This window comes from Meles meles, chromosome 10, assembly GCF_922984935.1.
Source record: "Meles meles chromosome 10, mMelMel3.1 paternal haplotype, whole genome shotgun sequence".
In the NCBI taxonomy this organism is placed as follows: Eukaryota; Metazoa; Chordata; class Mammalia; order Carnivora; family Mustelidae; genus Meles; species Meles meles.
The window spans coordinates 23,057,590-23,079,931 of NC_060075.1; the positions used below are offsets into that span (position 1 = coordinate 23,057,590).

Sequence of the window (22,342 nt, forward strand, 5' to 3'; positions counted from 1 at the left end):
GATGCCTGAGCCTAAGTTAATGTTGCTCTCCCCTTCCCTTCCTCCTCCTCTAAGTCTCCTCACTTGCTTCTGATATGCGCATTATGCCCCTTGCTTATCCCGGCATCACTCAGTCATCTCATGTCTGCCTCCTGCTGCACTTCAAGTGTTGGCTGATCTCAAAGTCCAGTCCTTAGCTCTCTGCTGTTGTGCCTCAGTGTCTCCTCACTGATGGCTCATCTGATAATGTCAGTGACTACCTCTCTTGGGAGGACACAGCCCCCAGCAGAAAGAATGGCCTCCAGCTGAGTTCCAGTCTTCAGGTCGCACTATTCTCTGGACTTAGGGCATGACTTAGGGCATCTCTCCCTTAGTGGCTCTGTTGGTTGTCAGTGGCAACACTGCTCTCCCAGTCTCTTGGCTCTCCGTCATCTCTAACTCCTCTCTCCAATGAAGAGTCCAAGGCCCGAGTATTCCTTATAAATTCCTTTATGGATCCTCCCCCTTGACATTGTCATCATTGTAAACTAGACATTCATTTCGTATTGCAGATAGGGGTTAACACTGAAGGAGCGCTGACGTCAAGCACCTTACTGAGCACTTTGCACACATCAGGGCGTCATTACTTCCCTACAACTAGTGTGGTAGTTCCCATTATGTTCTCCAGTTTGCTCGAGGTCAGAGGGAATAAGTAACAGTCTTTTCTACTGTCAACCCCTCCCCCCATTCTCTTGCAGCTGACTTGTTTGTGCCTCATTCTTCTCCCGCGCCATCAGGAGGCGGCACTCATACATAAAAGTGAGGTGATGAATATGTTAATTGTGGTAATCCTTTCACAATGTATACGTGTGACAAATAATCACATGTACAGTTTAACTATATTACAGTTTTATCAGTTATACCCCAATAAACCTGAAAAAAAAAAGCTATAAAGCCAAGATAGCTGCTTTGTCAGTAGACAGGCAGAACATAAGTTGGTCTAGTGACAATTGGAACAATTTCAATGGCGTCACCATTTTCCATTGACCCAAGTGGATCTTCAGCCTTTGCACTAGAGAAAGGCTTCACACTGACCTGCAGGAAGGGGAGGAGGGCTGCTGAGGTGGGGCTGAAAGACAGACGTTGTTATATAACACAGCGCAGGTTGCTGTTAGAATTAAAAAAAAAGGTCATTGACAATGCATGCGTTTTTCCTAACAGTCCACTTAAGAATCATTTAATATTTAGAAGTTAAGATCTGTTTATTCTATAAGAACTGAACAAATTTTCCTGTGTAAACTGGAAGCTGAGTTAAATTTAAATAACTATTCAAACTCACATTAGAATTTACACTGGCGGGGAGCCTGGCTGGCTCAGTCAGAAGAGCATGTATTCTTGATCTTGGGGTCATTGAGTTTGAGCCCCACGTTGCGTGTAGAGATTACGTATAAAAAAAAAAAAAAACAACTTGGAAAAGAAAAGAATAGTACTACTTAATTTTATCTGTTTATGAATATACATCCATATGTCTCCTTTATAAATAGTAATACAAACTGTGCTGTTCTTTAAAAAAAATAACATTGCCAGAATTGAAGCATTCATTCTTAGAACATCCAAACTTAGAATATTCTATCATTATCTTTCTTAGAAGTTGCATTTAAAAATTCCGATTTCCTCCTTTCTACTCCCTCCCTCTCTTCCTTTTTTTTTTTTTTATATCTCATTAAGTTCAATAGTATAGCACTGCACTCCATCCTTTATAGCTCTAATATTGTAGAGGAAGTTACAGGAAAAATAAATTGTTCTTTGTAGGTAATTTCCTCTGGCCAGCCCCTAGGGTCCCAGCAGTGAGAACTTTGGGGAACAGTAAAGACTAGCTGGAATGGACAGGAGACAAAATTATCTAGAGCAGGGGTCGGCAAACTTATTAACTATTTTAGGCTTTACAGGCCTTATGTGTTCTTTTGCAACCACTCTGCTGATGTAGAATGAAAGCATTTATAGACAACATGTAAACCAGTGAGCGTGGCTGTGCCCCAATAAAACTATCACAGAAACTGAAACGTGAATTTTATAGAATTTTCATGTGTCATAAAATATTTTTCTTCCATGGATTTTTCCCCCCAACTATTTACAAATGTAAAAACCATTCTTACTTAACTCATGGGCTGTATGTATAAAACCTGTCAGTGGGCCAGATTCGGCCCCGGGGCTGTAGTTTGCTGAGTACTGGTCTAGAGAATTAAAATGCTATTAATTATTCTTGCTGGGGTATTCTTTGACGGAGGTGGGGGGCAGAGAATGAGTGGGGAATAACAGCAATCAACAATGATTCAATGCTCACATTTAGCAAGCATTATTCTAAACACTATATGCACATCGATTCATTTAATCCTTACAATCCTAGAAGGTAGGTAAAGTATTATCCCTGCTTTACAGATGGGGAATCTGAGGCAAAGAGAGGGGAAAGAACATGTCCTTCTTCACAAAGCCAATAGATACAGAGCCTGTATAGAGTAGCTCACCAAGTTGGGTTAAGCACCCTCAATCTGAGCCATTATGCTGCATGGCCTTTCTGGGTAAACTATCTCACATTTTACCGTGAAGACATATTTTCACAGGCATCCACATGGAGGATCTTTGTCCTGCCAGCTCCATTAAGCATTTGAACAAAAAGTTACAGAATGTTCAAACTAATGTTTCCATTTGGAGAGAAAGGGACAGATGGTATTGTCATATTTAGTAAGGAAGTCACTGTCACCAAAGGTGTTTGAGCAGAGATGGGGTGACTTTTGTACTCTTGTAGTTCCTTAGAAAGACTTTGGTTATTTTCCACAAAATATTCAAAAGTAAAAATTTAAAGTTCTTGCTTTTTGAAATTTAAATCTGGCTAATTAGTAAAGGAGCAAACAGCCTAAAAACCTCCCCATAGCCCACTCAGGCACAATCTCATTACATTTACAGAATCTGGGAGTCTGAATGTCCAGAGCTGCTGGTAGGAAATTATATTTCAAATTGCTTTGGCCTATTGCTATGAGAACTGAGTAAATCTCCCTTGACCTCATCCCCATCAGCACACACACATATGCATGCATGTGTGGGCGTACACACCATTCTTTCCACCTATACCTTTTCTTCTTAACTGAAACATACTTGAAAGCAGTGTTAGGGAAAATGATTTAATTATTAAATATATTAAAGTTATAGTTATTCAAGAAAATATTAATATGGAAAAATAGGTTTCTGGAATAAATATGATAAAAATAAGAATAGGACAGAATATGTTGTGCTCCCATGTATTGAAAAAAATATATTGGGGGCGATTGGGTGGCTTAGTCATTAAGCATCTGCCTTCAGCTCAGGTCATGATCCCGGGGTCCTGGTTTCGAACCCCACATGAGCCTCTCTGCTCAGCAGGAAGCCTGCTCCTCCCTTTCTCTCACCCCCTGCTTGTGTTTTCCTTCTCGCTGTCTCTCTCTCTGTGTCAAATAAATCTTTTAAAAAATATATATTGGTGGGGAAGAGATGGGTGTTATCATGGGCATTTTCTGAAAGGATAAAAAATAGAAAATATATTTACAGTGATTACTTCTGGGGAATAAGATAGGGATCTAAGGTGGGAAGTTACATTTTTCATTGTGTGCTCTGGAAAATTACTTGAATCTTTTACATGTGTCTTCTTCTTCTTCTTTTTTAAAATTTATTTATTTGACAGACAGAGATCACAAGTAGGCAGAGAGGCAGGCAGAGAGAAGGGGAAGCAGGCTCCCTGCTGAGCAGAAAGCCTGATGCGGGGCTTCATCCCAGGACCCTGGGATCACAACCCGAGCCAAAGGCAGAGGCTTTAACCCACTGAGCCACCCAGGCGCCCCCTTTTACATGTATCTTAACAAAAATACCAATAAATACCTAAATGTAGTCTTCACTTTTACACTTGCTTCCTTATGTCCAATCCTCTACCTAAGCCTGAAACTTTTTCTTTTTTTTTTTTTTAAGATTTTATTTATTTATTTATTTGAGAGAGCCAGAGAGCATGAGATGGGGGAGGGTCAGAGGGAGAAGCAGACTCCCTGCAGAGCAGGGAGCCCGATGCGGGACTCGATCCAGAGACTCCAGGATCATGACCTGAGCCGAAGGCAGTCGCTTAACCAACTGAGCCACCCAGGCACCCCAACCTGAAACTTTCCTTACTTGAACCTTCTTTGACTCCATCAATAGCCGCAAGCATCTTTCAAATAACAATAACTTCCTTCAGGTCTTGCCTTACACCTCTAATAACGATAGAAAGGAAGAGTAAATTAATCAGTTTTGCTACTACATATCTGATGGGTGTTAGTGGGTGTAGTGAGTTGAATTGTGGCCTCCCAAAGATAAGTCCAGGTCCTTATCCTCAAAAACTGTGAATACTACCTTATTGCAAAAGAGTGAATCTTACCTTATATGGCAAAGATATAATGAAGGATCTTGAGAAAAGATTATCCTGATGGGCCTTAAATTCAATCAGAGGTATCCTTAGAAGAGAGAGAGAGGCAGAGGGACTTTTGAGAGAGGAGGAAGCAATGTGACAACAGAAGCAGAAATTGGAGTGACATGAAGCTAGAAGCTACCAGAAGTTAGAAGAGGCAAGGAAATGATTAGTACCTTTGAAGGGGGAGTCCTGCTGACACCCTGATTTCAGACTTCTGGCCCCTGTAACTGTGAGAGAGTAATTTTTCTATTTTAAGCCACCCAGTTTCAGGTAACTTGTTACAGCAGTCCTGGGAAACTAATATAGTGGGGAAGAAAGTACAATAGCTAATGTTAGTTGTTTGGATCCCAGAAATGGATTCATGTTTCTTCTGGCTCAAATAATACCATAAGTCGATTGTATTTTGAGGTAGCTAATTCTTTCGTAGACATTTCTGTTATTACTATTACTACTGAATCTATGACATAGTGAGATTTCTGAAAAGATTAGAGGCTAGATAAATACATAACCGATATTAATTAAAGGAATTCTTGTGTTGGATAGAGATTGTCCTAGCTGATCTCTGATCTCTTCAACTCAAGAATACATTTCTGTAAAAATCCTCCAAATACTGAGGTTTAACATTTTAAGGCTAACATTAGAATAGCCAAACATTTAGAACCACCTGGTAGGAAATTATAAGGAACTCTGGACTTACCTTCTATAGGCTTTCCATACCAGTACTTCTGAAGGAATACCAGAGGTCAATGAAAATTCATTAGTATAAGGAACTCTGGACTTACCTTCTATAAGCTTTCCATACCAATACTTCTGAAGGAATACCAGAGGTCAATGAAAATTCATTAGTGGGAAAAAAACTCATGTGCTTTCTCAAAAATCACCAATAGGACTCACCCATGCCAACATTTCCAAAAGTACTTTCCATGTTGCTGTACAAAATGCTCTGCCAGTATAGACAGAGCTTTGATCTCTCCCCTTGTTCTACCCTATTTTAGAGATTACACATTTTTCTTATATTGTTAAGCTGGCACCATATAAATAGCTCACTTGTTGAGTAGTGAGATTATACAGGAGGTAATTTTCTTCACTATCACTATATTCTTTTTTCTTTTTTGGTTGAGAAAAAATGAGAAAGCAGACAAAAGTTTGGTGTAATGCATAGATAATAAAATCATGTTGTAGATATTCTTATTCCAAAATATATTTTATGTATGTATTTATATATGCATTTGATGTCTCTCATGTTGACAAGTGTCATATAAAATATCCATTAAAATATGTATTAGTATTAAACACATGTAAGAATAGCTATAGCTGCTCTAAAACCACAAAAGTTGTTTATAAATTCCATAATATTTTGTAAAACATTTTCATTACAGAAAACATTTTGTCATAGCCTTACAGAAAAGTCTGGTCTGGAATTATAGTACAGGTAAAGCAGATGTTAATTGGTCATGCCCAGTATTTCTGAGATAGTGGCAGGACTTTCTTTGCCTCTGCAAATTACCCTAAACACACTTAGCCCCTTGGCAGAGTACCAAAGAGTTGCCAAGTTCACCTTGACCTAGCCTGAATATTAAGGTGGTTACTTAGCTCATCAATAATAGCATCTGTGAGATCAAGGTCACAAGTCTGGTGGTTGTATATGCCAGTGTCATTTTTATTCCAGACCTGCAGTGGAATTTTATTCTCAGCTAGTTTTATTGCAAATATAGGTCATCGCTAGAAGGCCTAGAGAGAAAGAATTCAGACTCATCATAACTACTTGTGGGACAAAAAGAGACCATTAAAACATTCATTCATTTATAGAACTGCCTTTATATAACCAAGATTATTGTTAGGTGAAGAGCTGGAGGAACTATGGACACAAAAGGTCAAGAAAGTCACAACTGAAAATATCAGCATAAAGCACTGAAATGCATGGTTTCAAATGCTCACTGGAAAGCTATGGAAATTCTCAAGAATCTGTAAGAAAGCCCTACCACCAATCTCAAAATCTCACTGAGAAGCTGCTGTGTGACTCACTCTCTACCCATATGCCTGGTTGCAACTGCCTTCCATAGGTAGAATGTACTTCTCTGGCCCAATGTTAGGTTTGCCCCAGATGAACTGCTTTTTGCCAGTGGAATATGAGCAATTTGACTTATGCCCCATCCAAGGAGGAGCTTTAAGCACCCTCCAGGTGGCTGCATGGTATGGTTAGGTGCTTGCTTCTGCCCTTTACCATGAGAATAATATGTCCCAGCCAGGAGCTAGTCTATCAGCCTCATGCCAGAATAAGATGATGTATCGAGCAGAGCTAAATCTAGCAAGTTAACTTGAGTGGAACAGAGCTGCAGCTGATCCCCAGACCCAGAAACAAGAAATAAGTCCTAAGCCATTGAGATTTTGCTGTTGTGTTTGTATTAGTCTACCCCCAGGGAATACTACGCAAGATTTTACATATTCATCTTCTTTATGTATTATTCCCTTCTATACTTGTCTTTAAGATTCTTTTATGTTGAATTAAAGACCAAATTTCTAACTCTAGTTCAATTTCTCTTTATTAAAGTGCTTTCAGTAGATAAACCATGTTAATAGCAATCAACACAAACTTTACTGAGATATTCACAAATAAAAATCATCTATAAATCACTCAGGTAATGTTCTTCTAAACAGTAACAGTAATCACCATTGGACATTGGTTAATCTGAATTTATTCCTAACCACGCACATGGGTTCTCAAATTGGAAGATTCAGTTACTTTAACATATGGGGCTGGCTGTCAATACCTGAATGCTATCCCACCAAGTCAGCAAAAAAAATGTCATGATTTGAAACTAATCACTTTTCTTGGTATCTCAGTTTCTCCATCTGCACTGAGAATTAATCTTCCCTTAAGAGAAGACTTGCAAAAAAGTATGAAATGTTAAAGCACAGCATACTTCTATGCCTCAGAAAGCATTCATGCACATATTTTTAAAAAGGCAACTTATTTGTTCTTGACACAAATTAAATACTATATGGCTTTAAGAGAAATAGATTGATGACTGCTCTTTCCTTGAAAATTGCCTTTTCAGTTAAACCACACTAAAATAGATTAATAGGATTCATAAACGATATGCTTAGTGAATTACTTTGATTGTGATGAGGATAGCTGTCCTACTCAGGTAAAATTTACAAAGTATTTTAAGAAGTGTCATCTATTACATACTTACATTCTTCATTACCTTTCCATAAAAACAGAAGTCTTGCTATCCTAAAGCTCAAAAAGCTAAAATCTGAGGCACCTGTGTGGCTCAATGGGTTAAAGCCTCTGCCTTTGGCTCAGGTCATGATCCCAGGGTCCTGGAATCAAGCCCCACATTGGGCTCTCTGCTCAGCAGGGAGCCTGCTTCCCCCTCTCTGCCTGCCTCTGCCTACTTGTGATCTCTGTCAAATACATAAAATCTTAAAAAAAAAAAAAAAAAGCTAAAATCCATGCTTTAGTTGGAGTTCTGGTCTAGTTCTTTGGATATTGTCAATAACTGTATCATGACTTCCAAATGAGACTGTGGTTGACAGAATAAATAAGCCATTTCTTACAAGACCTCCTGGCACAATTAAAGTAGCCTGATGCTATCATAAAAAAGATTCAGTAGTGTCCATGTCACGGGGGAGAGCATTTAAAAAAAAAAAAGCTTGAAAATATAGATGACATAATTGTGGGAATAGAAGAGAAAAAAAAATCATCCTGATCAAATCAGAAGCTTTTCTAAAAACCTCGTTTCTGCTGAGAAGTATGTGATTTTTTAAAAAAGATTTATTTATTCGAGAGAGTGTGTTTGTGTGTGTGGGGGGGTGGGTGGGCAGAGGAAGACTCCTCAAGCAGACTCCTCACTGAGTGCTTGATCAGTGGGATTGATAAATCACAGGATGCGGGGATTGATCCCATGACCCTGAGGATCATGACTCAGGCCAAAATCAAGAGTCAGACATTTAACTAACTGAGCCATCCAGGCGCTCTGACAAGTATGTGATTCAAACTTGAGTAGAAATTTTTTTCCTCCAAGATTTTACTTGGCAGAGAGAGCAGCAGGCAGAGGGAGAAGCAGGCTCCCTGCTGTGCAGGGAGCCGGAAGCAGGACTTGATCCCAGACTGTGGGATCTGACCTGAGCTGAAGGCAGATGCTTAACTGACTGAGCCACCCAGGCGCCCTCAAAAGAAATTTAAAGAGGTTGGTACATCAAGCCCCGTGTTTTCAAAGAAGTATGCAATAATTTTAGGTAAGAACAGTATTACTAAATCTCCATATGACACTTTGAAAGCACTCACAGTAAAAAGGAAAAAAAAATCACTAATCAACATAGAAGAAAAATGGTAAGCTGTAATGCTCTTGCTATTCCATTCAATTAAAAAATAAATCGATCATGAGCACAAATGGACATAGCCATCTCAGTAATAAAACCTCCTGTAATTACTTGTCATTAAAAAAATGAATTGGATGAAAGGGATAATTTTTTACAGTGTACCAGTCATTTGAAGACTGACGTAGCTTCAGAAAAACATGAAACATCCTTAGAGGAGGTCTATTTCAGACTGGCTGTAGCAAAGCACTCCATGCCCCATATACAATACGCAGAGAAATAATTTTCAGATTGAACATAGATCTCTTCAAGACTAAAGAAAAAAACACTTCACATGATATACCTTACTATAACATGCAGTATTTAGGTAACAGAAAATCATCATCCTTTACAAAGAAGGTGCATCTTTGAGCAAATAATTTTAGAGAGACATGTCAAAATTTTTAAAATACACACTTAATTTCAAAGTTGGTTTGGCCAAACTTCTTATGGGTCCTAGGAATCCAGGATAAGCAAGAAGGAAATGTTCTCCCTATTTTATGACTTGCCTCTCCCATTACCTATGATGAATATCATGGGTCAAATGCCATGATAAAATTATTCTCACTCTTGGGGCCAGCAAAGGCTGGCCTGGTCCTGGTTCTGGGCAAGACTAAAGCAGGAAGCGGTCCCACAAAAGAGCCTATCCAGGACTGATCCAGCAGATTTTCAAGGCCAACTTGGCACCCAACTGACCCCAATGCAAGTTGACCAATCTGTTGTGACTCAGGATCCTAGCCTTGTACTATCTCCAGGCCCAAAGCCCCCAGAATGGCCCTGCACTACACTGGATGTCCTTGGGCTAGGCCAGCTTCAGAGCTGGAAACAAAGGCCAAATGGGCAGGGTAGGCAGAGCACCATTTATTGGAGCCAAACCCCATCTATCAGATGTTTTGTTTCTAAGAGCTCAGTGACTCTGGAGCAGCTCCTCCCAACAGATGGGCTGTGAAAACACCTCTCTCTCCAGCCAGAGCTCATATGAATAGTGGAAATCCTCAGGCAGATCCAATCGCTGCCCCAGAACACTCTGCAAGCAGTTATCCACAGGTGAAAATTCAGAGTCCTGGGGTCTGTCATACCGGCGGCTGTTAAAAGCCTCAATGTTGGCCCTCAAGGTGCATTCTTCTGCTTGGAAGTCCCATGGCCTGGCATCAATGTCTGTGTTGGGGAAAGAAGAAGAAGAACATGTATACAACCCAGGATTCTGCTCCTCCTACCACAGAGTATATAGTCTATGGGATAAGAACAATTAAACTCAGAATTTCCTTTTTGTGGAGGGCAATGTGCTAAGTGTATAATATGCTGTCGCTCCAGTTTAAAAAAAACACATGTATATGCAGAGACTATCTTTGGAAGGGTAGTCTAGAAACAGCTAACAGTGATTACCACTGAGAAGGAAATAAGGTCCCTGAGAGGGTAGACATTTTTTTTAACCTGTACTTTCTTTTCATTATTTCACTTTCTTACTAGGTATACGTATTATATTTTCCAAAAAGTCAACTCAATTCCCTTTACTGAGCTTTCCTAGGTATGGGAGTTACCCATTTGAATGGAATCACCAGCTCTCAAGGAATGGAAAGAGGCAGGAAGAGGTACAACAAGGAGAATCAGAATGGACCAATTACTGAAGGATTTACTGATTGCTTCCCTGTGACCTCTCCCAGCATATGATAAATGTATGTGTCAGCGTATGTTAAAATTACGAGGTAAAATCTTTACCCTATTTACCCCACTCAGACACTTACTTCAGGGCTAGAGATACATCTTTCCCAGATCTCTCATGTCCCATACGCAATGGTTTATCTCTTTTTTTTTTTTTTAAGATTTTATTTATTTATTTGACAGACAGAGAGATCACAAGTAGGCAGAGAGGCAGGCAGAGAGAGAGGAGGAAGCAGGCTCCCTGCAGAGCAGAGAGCCCGATGCGGAACTCGATCCCAGAACCCTGAGATCATGACCTGAGCCGAAGGCAGCGGCTTAATCCACTGAGCCACCCAGGAGCCCCTATCTCTTTTTTTTTTTTTTTAAAGATTTTATTTTTGGGGTGCCTGAGCGGCTCAGTCGGCTAAGCATCTGCCTTTGGCTCAGGTCATGATCCCAGGGTTCTATGAAAGCATGCATATGCAAGTGGGGGGAGGGGTAGGGGGGAGAATCTCAAGCAGATTCTCTACTGAGCTTGGAGCCCCACACGGGGCTTGATCCCATAACCGTAAGATCATGACCTGATCCAAAACCAAGAGTTGGATGCTTAAACAACTGAGCCACCCAGGTGCCCCTAAAATGGATTTTTATAGTTTATATAGGACCTGGGCACACGCTAGAATTTGGGGGCAGTAACCCTAATGTTTGTTATATCAGCACCTGACTATAATTAAAACTTTCTTATCCAAACTATGTAACAATTCATACCAAAGAGTAGAGATAATTGTTTGTTTAGTTTCTTTTTTAAAGATTTTATTTTTTTACTTGAGAGATAGCATGAGAGTGAGAGAGAGCATGAGAGGTGGGGAGAGAAAAGCAAAGGGAGAGGGAGAAGCAAACTCCCCAGTGAGCATAGAGCCTGATAGGGGTTGGGGGGCTTGACCCCAGGACCCTGAGATCATGACCAGAGCTGAAGGCAGACGCTTAACCGACTGAGCCACCCAGGAGCCACTTACTTAATTTTGTTTAAACCCTGGGAAACTCCCAGAGGTCAAGAGCTCTGAGAATACTCACCATTCCCATAAGCCCAGTCATCATTCATGCGGTGGCGTACTTTCTGATAGATGGCTGACATGGTTTTCATGTTACTTTTCCTCCACTGGCGCCCCAGGTACTTGGTCTGTATTTTTAGCAGCTTCAGAACATAAAGTTGCAGCATGGCCTGTTTGACCTTGAGGGCCCGCTTTAAGATTGGAGCTGATTTGAATACCACCAGCATCTACCCGTTTAAAGAGGGGCAGGAGTGAAGAAAGGCAGGTAAGGATCTAAAGTGTCTTGGAACTTCCAACTCACAAACAATTAAGCCAAACTTGACTGGTCTCAGTACCCTGGGGGAGCTTTTGGGAATCCATGGCCTAGGTTCTATTTATATTTAGTCTTCAAGAACATAGAGGAACCACTCTATTTATATGTCACAATTCAGTTTCTAATAATCAAAGTATGTTATATAAAGAGCAAAATAATTTTGTCAGCTACACATCCCATTTCTACTCTTACCAGTTTCTTTTGTATCTTCTGGATACATAATTCTATGTACACATATTATTTTTATTAAAAAAAACCACAGCCAACTACATTTCCTATCACATTGTTCCATAGCTTGTTTTTTATTTAACAATATATCTTGAAAATTATTCAATATCAATATAGAACTGCCTCACTCCTTTTTTTTTTCCTGCCTCATTCTTTTTAATGGTTGGATAATATTCTATTATAAGGATATACCAGTTGGTCCTATATTAATAGGCTTTAGATTGTTTCCAGTCTTTTATGATTCATGCTGCAATGAATAATCTTAGCCTTGTATCATTTGGGATATGTACTTATAATCCAATATAAATCCATATAACAATGCTAACTTTCCAACCAGAGCTGCCCTGGGGGAGGGCCCATATTCAGCTCCTTGTAAAGAAATGGACTGGTGAATAATTATCTCACATGGAATAAATGCCCAGAATTAGGTGTTCACCTTATGAAGCATTAAGTGTCTCCCTATAGAGCTCACAAAGCAGGAAGTCCATAAATATTTAAGATTAAAAAAATTCAGTCAGATGAACACCTCTATGATCTGAAGCCCCACTCACCATGGTTCTGGAATGCTTCCATTTGGTCAGTTTGTTGAGCAACCTCAGAAGGTTGATACAGGAAAAGAGGTTCCTCCAACAGAATTGATTGTTGTCTCCAGCTTCCTGTAATAAAGCACGCCCACCATTACCTCAACACCCATATGGCTTTCATTCCCACAGAAGCCTGAAGTCACTACTGGTAAGTGTAGGTGAGGCCTTCCTTATGAAATGCTACCACCTCACCATCCTGCTCTTCATACACTAAGGTCTCAAAGCATGCAATATTCTTCATCTGAAAACACACAGCTGCCAATCCTGGAAGGCTACACCTAGAGCAAGTACTGAATAGAAAGAGGATACATGAACATAAGAACACCACTCAAGTTTCTTGTGTAACTTCCTGCTTTAGAATCAGAAAAGAAATGATAGAAATTTACCCCTATATACTTTGCTCTTACATAAGCTGTGTTTATAACTGCTAGGAGTTATTCTGGTAGATTCCTTCCTTCTTTCCCTTCCCTTCCCTTCTTTCCTTTTCTTCCTTTCTTCCTTTTTTAAGTAGGCTCTAAACCCAATGTGGGGCTTGAACTTATGATGCTGAGATCCAGTCACATGCTCTACTGATTGAGCCAGTCAGGTGCCCCATTCTGGTAGATTTCAAACTATGTTAGATGGATCTGATATTCATTCCGTTTGAATTTTTTAAATCATCCTACACCCTCCTTTATCAAACCCTATTGCAGTAAATTGCTTAATTCTCCAGCATGGAAGCAAAAATGGCAGATGGCAAATTCTAACCAGGTGTTTCTCTTCTGTTTATTGATAGCTTGTGAGCACCCAACCAAAGATAACAGATGGATGTCAGATTAGAAACAGGTATCTACTCACAGAAACACTTTTCAGGGACAAAAATAAGAGCCCTTCTGGATTTGGGGGCCTGTAAATATATTGATGTTAGAAGCTATATGAATCAATGAGCATACATGGTGGCCAAACTAACATCTTGGAAATTCCTAATGCCTACAATTTGATAGGAGGATGTAAGAGTAGGAGACAAGGTGTAGAAACGAGATGTTGTCTAAAGAATGGAAAATTACCCCCTCCTTTCCCAAATTAATCCAAAGTAAGCAAGATAGACATACATCTAATGTAGAAGGAACATGCAGGATTTTTGAGAGTACTAGGCTCTACTAAGAAATAAATAAGAGTAAGGGCCAAAAAGTTTCAGGGAAACTTTTTAGAAATATTATTTAGAAAAAATGTTCTACTTCCTGTAGTAAATGTTCAATATTGTGTTTAGAACTAGTCCCTGGAGAACCATTTGTTTCCTTCTAAGAGAAAATTCCATGGGAGTTTCCACTCTAGTGCATCAGCTAGTTGGCATGTCCAAAACAGAGAGGTTCTACAGATGTTCCATCTTGTGTGGCTAACAGAGGAATGGACTCTTAAGTGTGTGTGTGTGTGTGTGTGTTTTAAGAAGCAGGGGAAATAGAGAACATATAGGGGAGGCCACGTATATCTCCACTGTGAGCTTCCTTTATCCTGATTTCTAATATGATAGTAGCATAAACAGCCTTGCATTCCTTAGCACCTCAAAAAATATGGGAGGGGTGTCTGGCTGGCTCAGCCGGTAGAGCATGTGACTCTTGATCTCAGGGTCTGAGTTCAAGCTGCATGTTGGTTGTACGAGCTCACCTTAAAACAAACAAACAAACAAATGGGAGTAGGGGGTATGGCTTGTGGAAGCAGCACTGGAATAGACACTAGGATACCTGGATTATGGCTTTGACCCTGGATGTATGATGGTAGATAAGTCATTTCCCTGTTTCTTATAAGAGGTTAAATTAGATCATCTTTAAGATCCTTTCACCTCTGATCATTTAATAATACTGTGATTTATCTCAACTTTCTCCGTTTGATTAAAAAGTGAGGTTTTAAGTGAAAGTAAGCTGATCGTGGCTGCTTTTTCCTCAAAGCTGTCTCAAGAGTCCCAGGAAAGATACCTTAGTTCCCTTCTGAAGACAGTCTCATCTGCCCAGGGTCTTGCTCTCTTTTTTTTCTGATAATGGTTCCCCACCGACTAAAACTACCCCCAATTCCTACATCACCAGATGTTGCCTGAAGCGGGCACTGACAGAACACATGCTAGTCCATGGCTATCTCAGGATAGCAGATCCCAGACTTGTCTGTTTGCAGCAACAAGCTCCACATGGAGCCCTGCTCAAGCCTTCTGCCCTCTTCAAACACAATAGATAATTATTTTCCAGCAGTACTTTAGCTCCATGGGGTACCTTTCTAGATTTGCCAGACTTGAGGGTTTTTTTGTTTCTTTGCTTATGTTCATATAGGGCAAATGGCCTGCTTTCTCTTTTTTTGGGAGGCAGTACTTAGCATATTGAGTAAAATGTAAACTTCTTGGGGGGTATATTTTGTGAGCAGCAGCATTTGACCATATTCCCTTGTTTCTGATATTTTACACTAGCCAAATCAAGACCTTCACTCACTCACTTTCTACCAGCAAAAGTTGAAAGAAGAAAACATTTGCCCATGTTCCACTTGCATACACAAACATTTATTCACAAAACAATCCCATTTACAACTGCACCCCCCAAAACAAAAAACTATGAATAAACTTAACCAAAGAGATGAAAGACCTCTACTCTGAAGAGTATAAAACACTGATGGAAAAAATTAAAGAGGACACAAAGAAATGGAAAGGCATTCCATGCTCGTGGATTGAAAGAATATTATTAAAATGTCTATACTACCCAAAGCAATCTACAGATTTAATGCAATCCATATAAAAAAACCAACATTTTTCACAGAACTAGAACAAACAATACTAAAATTTGCATGAAACCACAAAAGACCCTGAATAGTAAGGAAATTTTGACAAAGAAAGACAAAACTGGAGATTATCACAATTCCAGGCTTCAAGTTATATTACAAAGCTGTAGTAAGCAAAATAAATAGTATGGCTCTGGTACAAAATAGACATATAGATCAATAGTACAGAATAGAAAACCCAGAAGGAAATCAACAATTATATGGTCAATTAATCTTTGACAAAGGAGGAAAGAATATACATTGGGAAAAAGATAGTCTCGTCAACAAATGGTATTGGGAAAACTGGAGAGCTACATGCAAAAGAATGAAACTGGACCACTTTCTTCCACCGATACAGAAAAACTCAAAATGGAAAATGACCTCCATCTAAGACCTGAAACCATAAAAATCCTAGAAGAGAGAACAGGCAGTAATTTCTCTGCCATCAGGCCATAGCAACATCTATTTTTCTAGATATATCTCCTGAGGCAAGGGAAATAAAAGCAAAAAACTATTGGGACTACATCAAAATAAAAAGCTTCTGCACAGCAATGGAAACAATCACAATTAAAAGGCGACCTATGGAATGGGAGAAGATATTTGCAAATGACATATCCCACAAAGGGTTAGTATCTATAATATATAAAAGAACTGATACAACACCCCCAAAACAAATAATCCCATTTAAAAATGGGCAGAAGACATGAACAGACATTTCTCCGAAGAAGACATCCAGATGCCCAACAGACACATGAAAAAATGTTCCTTGTCACTCATCACCAGGGAAATGAAAATCAAAACTACAATGAGGTATTACCTCACACCAATAAGAATGGCTAAAATAAAAAACAAAGGAAACAACAAATTTTGATGAGGACACAGAGAATAAGGAACTCTCTTGCACTGTAGGTGGAAATGCAAACCGGTTCCTCAAAAAGTTAAAAATAGAACTACCCTATTATCCAGTGATTGCACTACTTGGCATTTGCCCCCACGAAAACACAAAAACCCTAATTCAAAGGAATACATGCACCCCTATGTTTATTGCAACATTATTTACAACAGCCAAGATATGGAAGCAGCCCAAGTGTGCATTGATAGATGAATGGATAAAGAAAATGTGGCATGTAAATACAATGAAATATTTTTCAGTCATAAAAAGGAATGAAATCTTTTTTTAAAAAAGATTTTATTTATTTATTTATTTGACAGAAAGAGATCACAAGTAGGTGCAGGTGGGTGGGAAGCAGGGAGCCCAATGCACGGCTCAATCCCAGAACCCTGAGAACATGACCTGAGCCGAAGGCAGAGGCTTAACCCAAGGAGCCACCAGGTGCCACAAATGGAATGAAATCTTGCCATTTGTAACAACATGGATGAAGTTAGAGTATAATAATAAGTGAAATAAGTCAGAAAAAGATAAATACCGTATGATATCACTCATATGTGGAATTTAAGAAACAAAACAAATGGGTAAAGGAAAAAAAAGGGAGAGAGAGAAAGACAAACCAAGAGACTCTTAACTATAGAGAACAAACTGATGGTTACCAGAGGGTAGGTGGGTGGGGGGAATGGGGGAAATAGGTGATGGGGATTAAAGAGTACACATATGATTAGTACTGAGTAATGTAGAATTGCTGAATCACTACATTGTATACCTGAAACAAATATAACACGGCATGATGACTATACTGGAATTAAAATTAAAAACTTAAAAAAATTGTTTACACACACCTTTGTCTAAAAATTCAGTTCAGGGATCACAATCTACCCTTCATAGTCTCTAAAGTACTATGAGGGTTCTGTTCTAAAGATCCATCTTAGCCCAACTGCGTGAGTCAAGCCAAATAAAAACAGAGGCTTACTCCAGTTAGACGGATAATTAACTCACATGACTGCTTGAAAGAACAGAGTGTTTCTTCCTTTTGTACTGAGGAAATCAGATTGGATAGAATCTGAGCAGTAGAAGAGACTTAGCTTTTTTAGACTTGGCTAATAAGTCTCGTCAAATTCTGTCATCCACAGAAGCAAAACCTGAGGCTCAGGGAAAGGAAGGGCTTGCTTAAGGTCATATAAGTGCCCCAATCAGGGCCTGAACCTCTATCTCCAGTAATTCACTGAATTATACGCTCTGTCTTTATTTCAAGCAAGTAGAAGGTTAGCAGTTTCCAAAACAACAACAAAAATAGTGAGGTTTCCGGTATTAAAAGGGAGAGTCTGACTGAGTTTGGTCAGCCTATAACCAGACTGAGCCTTTAAAGTAGTGCTTCTAGGGGTGCACGACTGGCTCAGTTGGAAGAGCATGTGATTCTTGATCTCAGGGTTGTGAATTCCAGCCCCATGTTGGAGGTAGACAGTACTTAAATAAATAAAAACTTAAAAAAAAAAAAAAAGAAGTGCTGCTGAGTGTTAAGTCTAATACATCTCAAACCTTCTCAGCTTATTAAAGTTCCTAACGATTATTATTCTCATATGGAAAACCAGCTCTTCATCGAAAATCAGAATTACTAATATTAGCTTGGTTGTTACGTAATGAATCCATGGGAGTTTTGGAAAAGCTTGTGGTCATCTGATGGCCCAACCTCTTCCTTTTATAGGTGGAACTCCTATACCCTACAGGAAAGTTGCTCAAGATAACTTAGAGCTGTAGTTCTGTCTGCCTTTTCTATACTTACAAACTGGTCTATTTCTTCGCTTTAGGCTTCAGGTTTTTCATGCCATGTCAGCCCTGCATTTATCTGAACCTATTTGAAAAAACATTTGCTAGGTTTTAACACTTACTGACTGAAAACTCCAATAATAACCATTTCTTAGAAAATGATTTTTTTTTAAAAGATTTTATTTATTTATTTGACAGACAGAGATCACAGGTAGGCAGAGGCAGCCAGAGAGAGAGGAAGGGAAGCAGGCTCCCTGCTGAGCAGAGAGCCTGATGCGGGGCTTTACCCCAGAACCCTGGGTCATGACCTGAGCCGAAGGCAGAGGCTTTAACCCACTGAGCCACCCAGGTGCCCCAGAAAATGATTCTTTTGATTCATTCCATTATTATGGTTCACACAACTGAAAATGAATTCATATTTTTAGCTTAGACTTTCTTTTCCCAAATCATTATAGAATAATTCCCTTATCATATGGATTTCTGACAATTAAGTTACTGCTAGATTAAGAACCCAGATATCTGGGGCACCTGGGTGGCTCAGTCATTAAGGGTCTGCCTTCAGCTCAGGTCATGATCCCAGAGTCCAGGGATCAGGCCCCACATCGGGCTCCCTGCCAGCAAGAGGCTTTCTTCTCTCTCTCCCACTCCCCCTGCTTGTGTTCCCTCTCTCACCATGTCTCTCTCTGTCAAATAAATTACACTAAATTAAACTAAAACTTTCTAAAAAAGAACCCAAATATCATAAAAGAGAGTTATAATTCTTAAGTGGTATGAGTGAAAAAGGAGGAAGAAGAAGAGAAAATCTCAAAATCATCTGGGGAGCTTTAGCAAACTATTTGTGCCCTGGAGAGGGATCTGGGCAAATGAGTTTGAGAAATCATTCCAGAGGGGTGTCTGGGTGCGGCAGTCAGTTGAGCCTCCAGACTCTTGGTTTCTGCTCAGGTAGTGATCTCAGTTGTGAGATGGAGCCCCGAATAAGGTTCTGTGCTCAGCATGGAGCCTGCTTGAGATTCTCTGTTCCTCTCTGCTCTTCTTCTCACTTGTGTGTGCTTGTGTGTGCACATGCGTGCTCTCTCTCAAATAAATAAATAAATCTTTAAAAAAAATAATTCCAGAGATTATAATCTCTCTATTACCCGTTACAGAAATGGTGACTTAACAGGTAAATTGATAAAATGTTAAAAAAAAAATTTATCCATGGTCCTTCCTCTATACAAATATACCTCATAGAAAATGGATAAATACCTTATGATGTGCTCACATTATATCTAGAACAGAGACACAATAATGCTAAAGGCAATATTGGTTGTTAATAGTGATGATTTTTGAATGTCAGAAGACTTTATTCAAGAATTAATAATTTCACTTGCATATATCTAAAAGGAAATGCCAAATGTTTCTTTGCAAATGGCTAGGTCATGCAAATTCTGACTCACTGTTTTGGCTCTACCTAGCTATTAGGTTTTGGACAACACTTTACGACTCTACCCATTTCCTCATCAGTAAAGGATGGGATTTAGCAAGATACAAAGAAACTTACAGCTCTGATACTCAGTGATTCCAAAAAAACTACTTTTTCTCATTCCTCCATTCTTAATTTATAGGCCTATTTGAGCATTTACATTGTTCAAAATATGCCCTTCTTTGTATGCGAAGCTGCTGTTACTAAATCATATTCTGTAGGTTAAAACAAGTATTTTTTTTTAAGGTTTTATTTATTTATTTGAAAGACAGAAATTACAAGTAGGCAGAGAGGCAGGCAGAGAGAGAGAGGAGGAAGCAGGCTCCCTGCTGAGCAGAGAGCCTGATGCGGGGCTCGATCCCAGGACCCTGGGATCATGACCTGAGCCGAAGGTAGAGGCTTTAACCCACTGAGCCGCCCAGCCACCCCTAAAACAAGTATTTTGAACTCTGCGTTGGCTTTGCAGCAGTGACAATAGATTTACACAGAACTCTCCACATTATTTTTTTTTGGTCCACATCTCTGTAAGATAGGAGAGGAAAGGAGGATGGGATGTAATCTGTATGATTTCTCTTTAGGACCAACAGGCCCACAAAGAAAACAGAGCTACAATCTTACCCTCATTTCAACATACTCTGAAAGCAGTGGTTTTAAGATTTTTTTTTATTGCACATATCTCTCAGTAAATAATTTTTGTTGTACTCCTAAATACACATGTTTACTTCTAAGATAGAAATGCACTATTGTAATGATATTATGTATGTTCTAATACACACATATAGAAAGACAAAATGATATTTATACATACAAAAGATCAAAATATTCCATCCTCCAAAGCATCATCTTGCACACCTTACTTTTTAATTCCATTGCCCTAAACAACCATCAAAATACTGAGCATTCTACAATAGTTGCTGAAGCCATATCCACTGCCTTTCCTTTTTTAAAAAAAGTATTTTTATTAACATATAATGTACTATTGGCCCCAGGGGTCCAGGTCTGTGAATCATCAGGCTTACACATTTCACAGCACTTACCATAGCCCATACCCTCCCCAATGTCCATAACCTAGCCACCCTATCCTTACGCCCCTAACCCCCCCAGCAACTCTCAGTTTATTTTTCCACTGCCTTTTCTAGCAATCTCCTTCCAAAGACCATACCTATCTTCCACATGACCATATAGTCACTAACCTCTTATGTCTGGAATTTAATGTTTTCCTACTTTAGTGGGTTGAATTTGAATATAGACATTTGGAGATACAGAAATTGTAAGCCTTCCTATACCAGATGGGTAGTACATTGGTAAGGATGGCCTGTTGTAGAGCTAAGTATTTTGACAAAATGGGAAGAATTTAGAATTTGGAGTTATACAGGGAATATTGAAATAAATGCCCAACAGTAGTAGAAAGCAATCATTTTCAAAAAATTAAGGAGTGGGGTAGTAGGGTTATGGACATTGGGGAAGGTATGTGCTATGGTGAGTGCTGTGAAGTGTGTAAAACTGGCGATTCACAGACCTGTACCCCTGGGGCTAATAATACATTATATGTTAATAAAAAATTTAAAAATTGGGTGCCTGGGTGGCTCAGTGGTTAAGCCTCTGCCTTCGTCTCAGGTCATGATCTCAGGGTCCTGGGATCGAGTCCCACATCGGGCTCTCTGCTCCGCGGGGAGCCTGCTTCCTCCTCTCTCTCTCTCTCTCTCTCTGCCTGCCTTTCTGCCTACTTGTGATCTCTGTCTGTCAAATAAAATATTAAGGAAAAAAATAAATAAATAAAAAATTTAAAAATTATATGAAAAAATTAAGGAGTGGAATATTAAGTGTAGCTATTAAAAATCATGTTCTTAAATATGTTCAAAGTCATATTGTGAACATTTAAATTTTATTAGGTGGATTGAAACATATACAAAGTCCTTATTTTCTTAAATAATGTATGTGTATATATATGAATTAATAAGTATATAGTGTACTACAGGATACTATAGTATACATATAAATGACTATAGGAAAATATTAACAGTGGTTATGTGAAGGTAGTATAATTAAGGTATTTTTGTTTTCTTCCCCATATTTTTCTGTATTTATCTAATTTTCTGCAATAGTATATACTGATTTTATAACCAGGAAAAAATTTTGAAATATGATTTAAAGAAAATCCTCTACATTTATAAAAAAAATCAATACATTTTCTGTTTATAATTAATTCACTATGCCTGGAAAAGAGATGCATTTTACTCATTTAAACAGTCTTTTCTGAGTACAGAAGCCATCAGTTTAGATAAACAAACCATTATACTGAGGACCTATGTGGCATAAACTTGCTAGTTACTTAAGCCCATCATTAGGCTCAGGGGAAATAACCCGTAAATTTAAGCCAACAAAAATCTGTGGTTACCAATTGAAACCACCAGGTGCCACTGTTGCTTTACAGAAAGGAGAGGAATACCCAGCGCCAACTGGTTTCTTTAGAATAGATACGTGCTTTTAACCTGAGCATGGATAACAATAAAATCTTTTCAGAAGCAGAACAATTATTTCAATAATTTTATGCTCATATCCCACAAGGTAAATCAGAAGAGATTTGAAGTTATAGGTCCCATCAATTTCCTACAGATGGGATTGAGAAAAGAGAACATATTGTATCAAGAAATAGATTTCAGCCATAAAACCTGACTTTACATTTTGAAATACCCTACTTATAGTAGTATAGTAGCATTTTAATGCTGTTTATCACTGTTTTCTGTGAGAAACTGCATTCTTTTTTTTTTTTCCTAGATTTTATTTATTTATTTGACAGACAGAGATCACAAGTAGGCAGAGAGGCAGGCAGAGAG

General features: G+C 39.0%; 1 protein-coding gene across 1 annotated transcript in view; it reads right to left on the minus strand.

Annotated features, from left to right (window-relative positions):
• Window positions 1-6,970: 6,970 nt before the first annotated feature.
• Window positions 6,971-22,342, minus strand: part of STRIP2 (striatin interacting protein 2) — a 47,188-nt gene continuing 31,816 nt past the window's right edge. Inside the window, exons 19-21 of the mRNA XM_046019974.1 lie at window positions 12,577-12,681; window positions 11,507-11,711; window positions 6,971-9,949 (exon numbers count right to left, since the gene is read on the minus strand). Coding sequence (XP_045875930.1) covers window positions 9,699-9,949; window positions 11,507-11,711; window positions 12,577-12,681 — 561 coding nt within the window. The 3' untranslated portion in view covers window positions 6,971-9,698. The remainder of the gene's footprint in view (window positions 9,950-11,506; window positions 11,712-12,576; window positions 12,682-22,342) is intronic.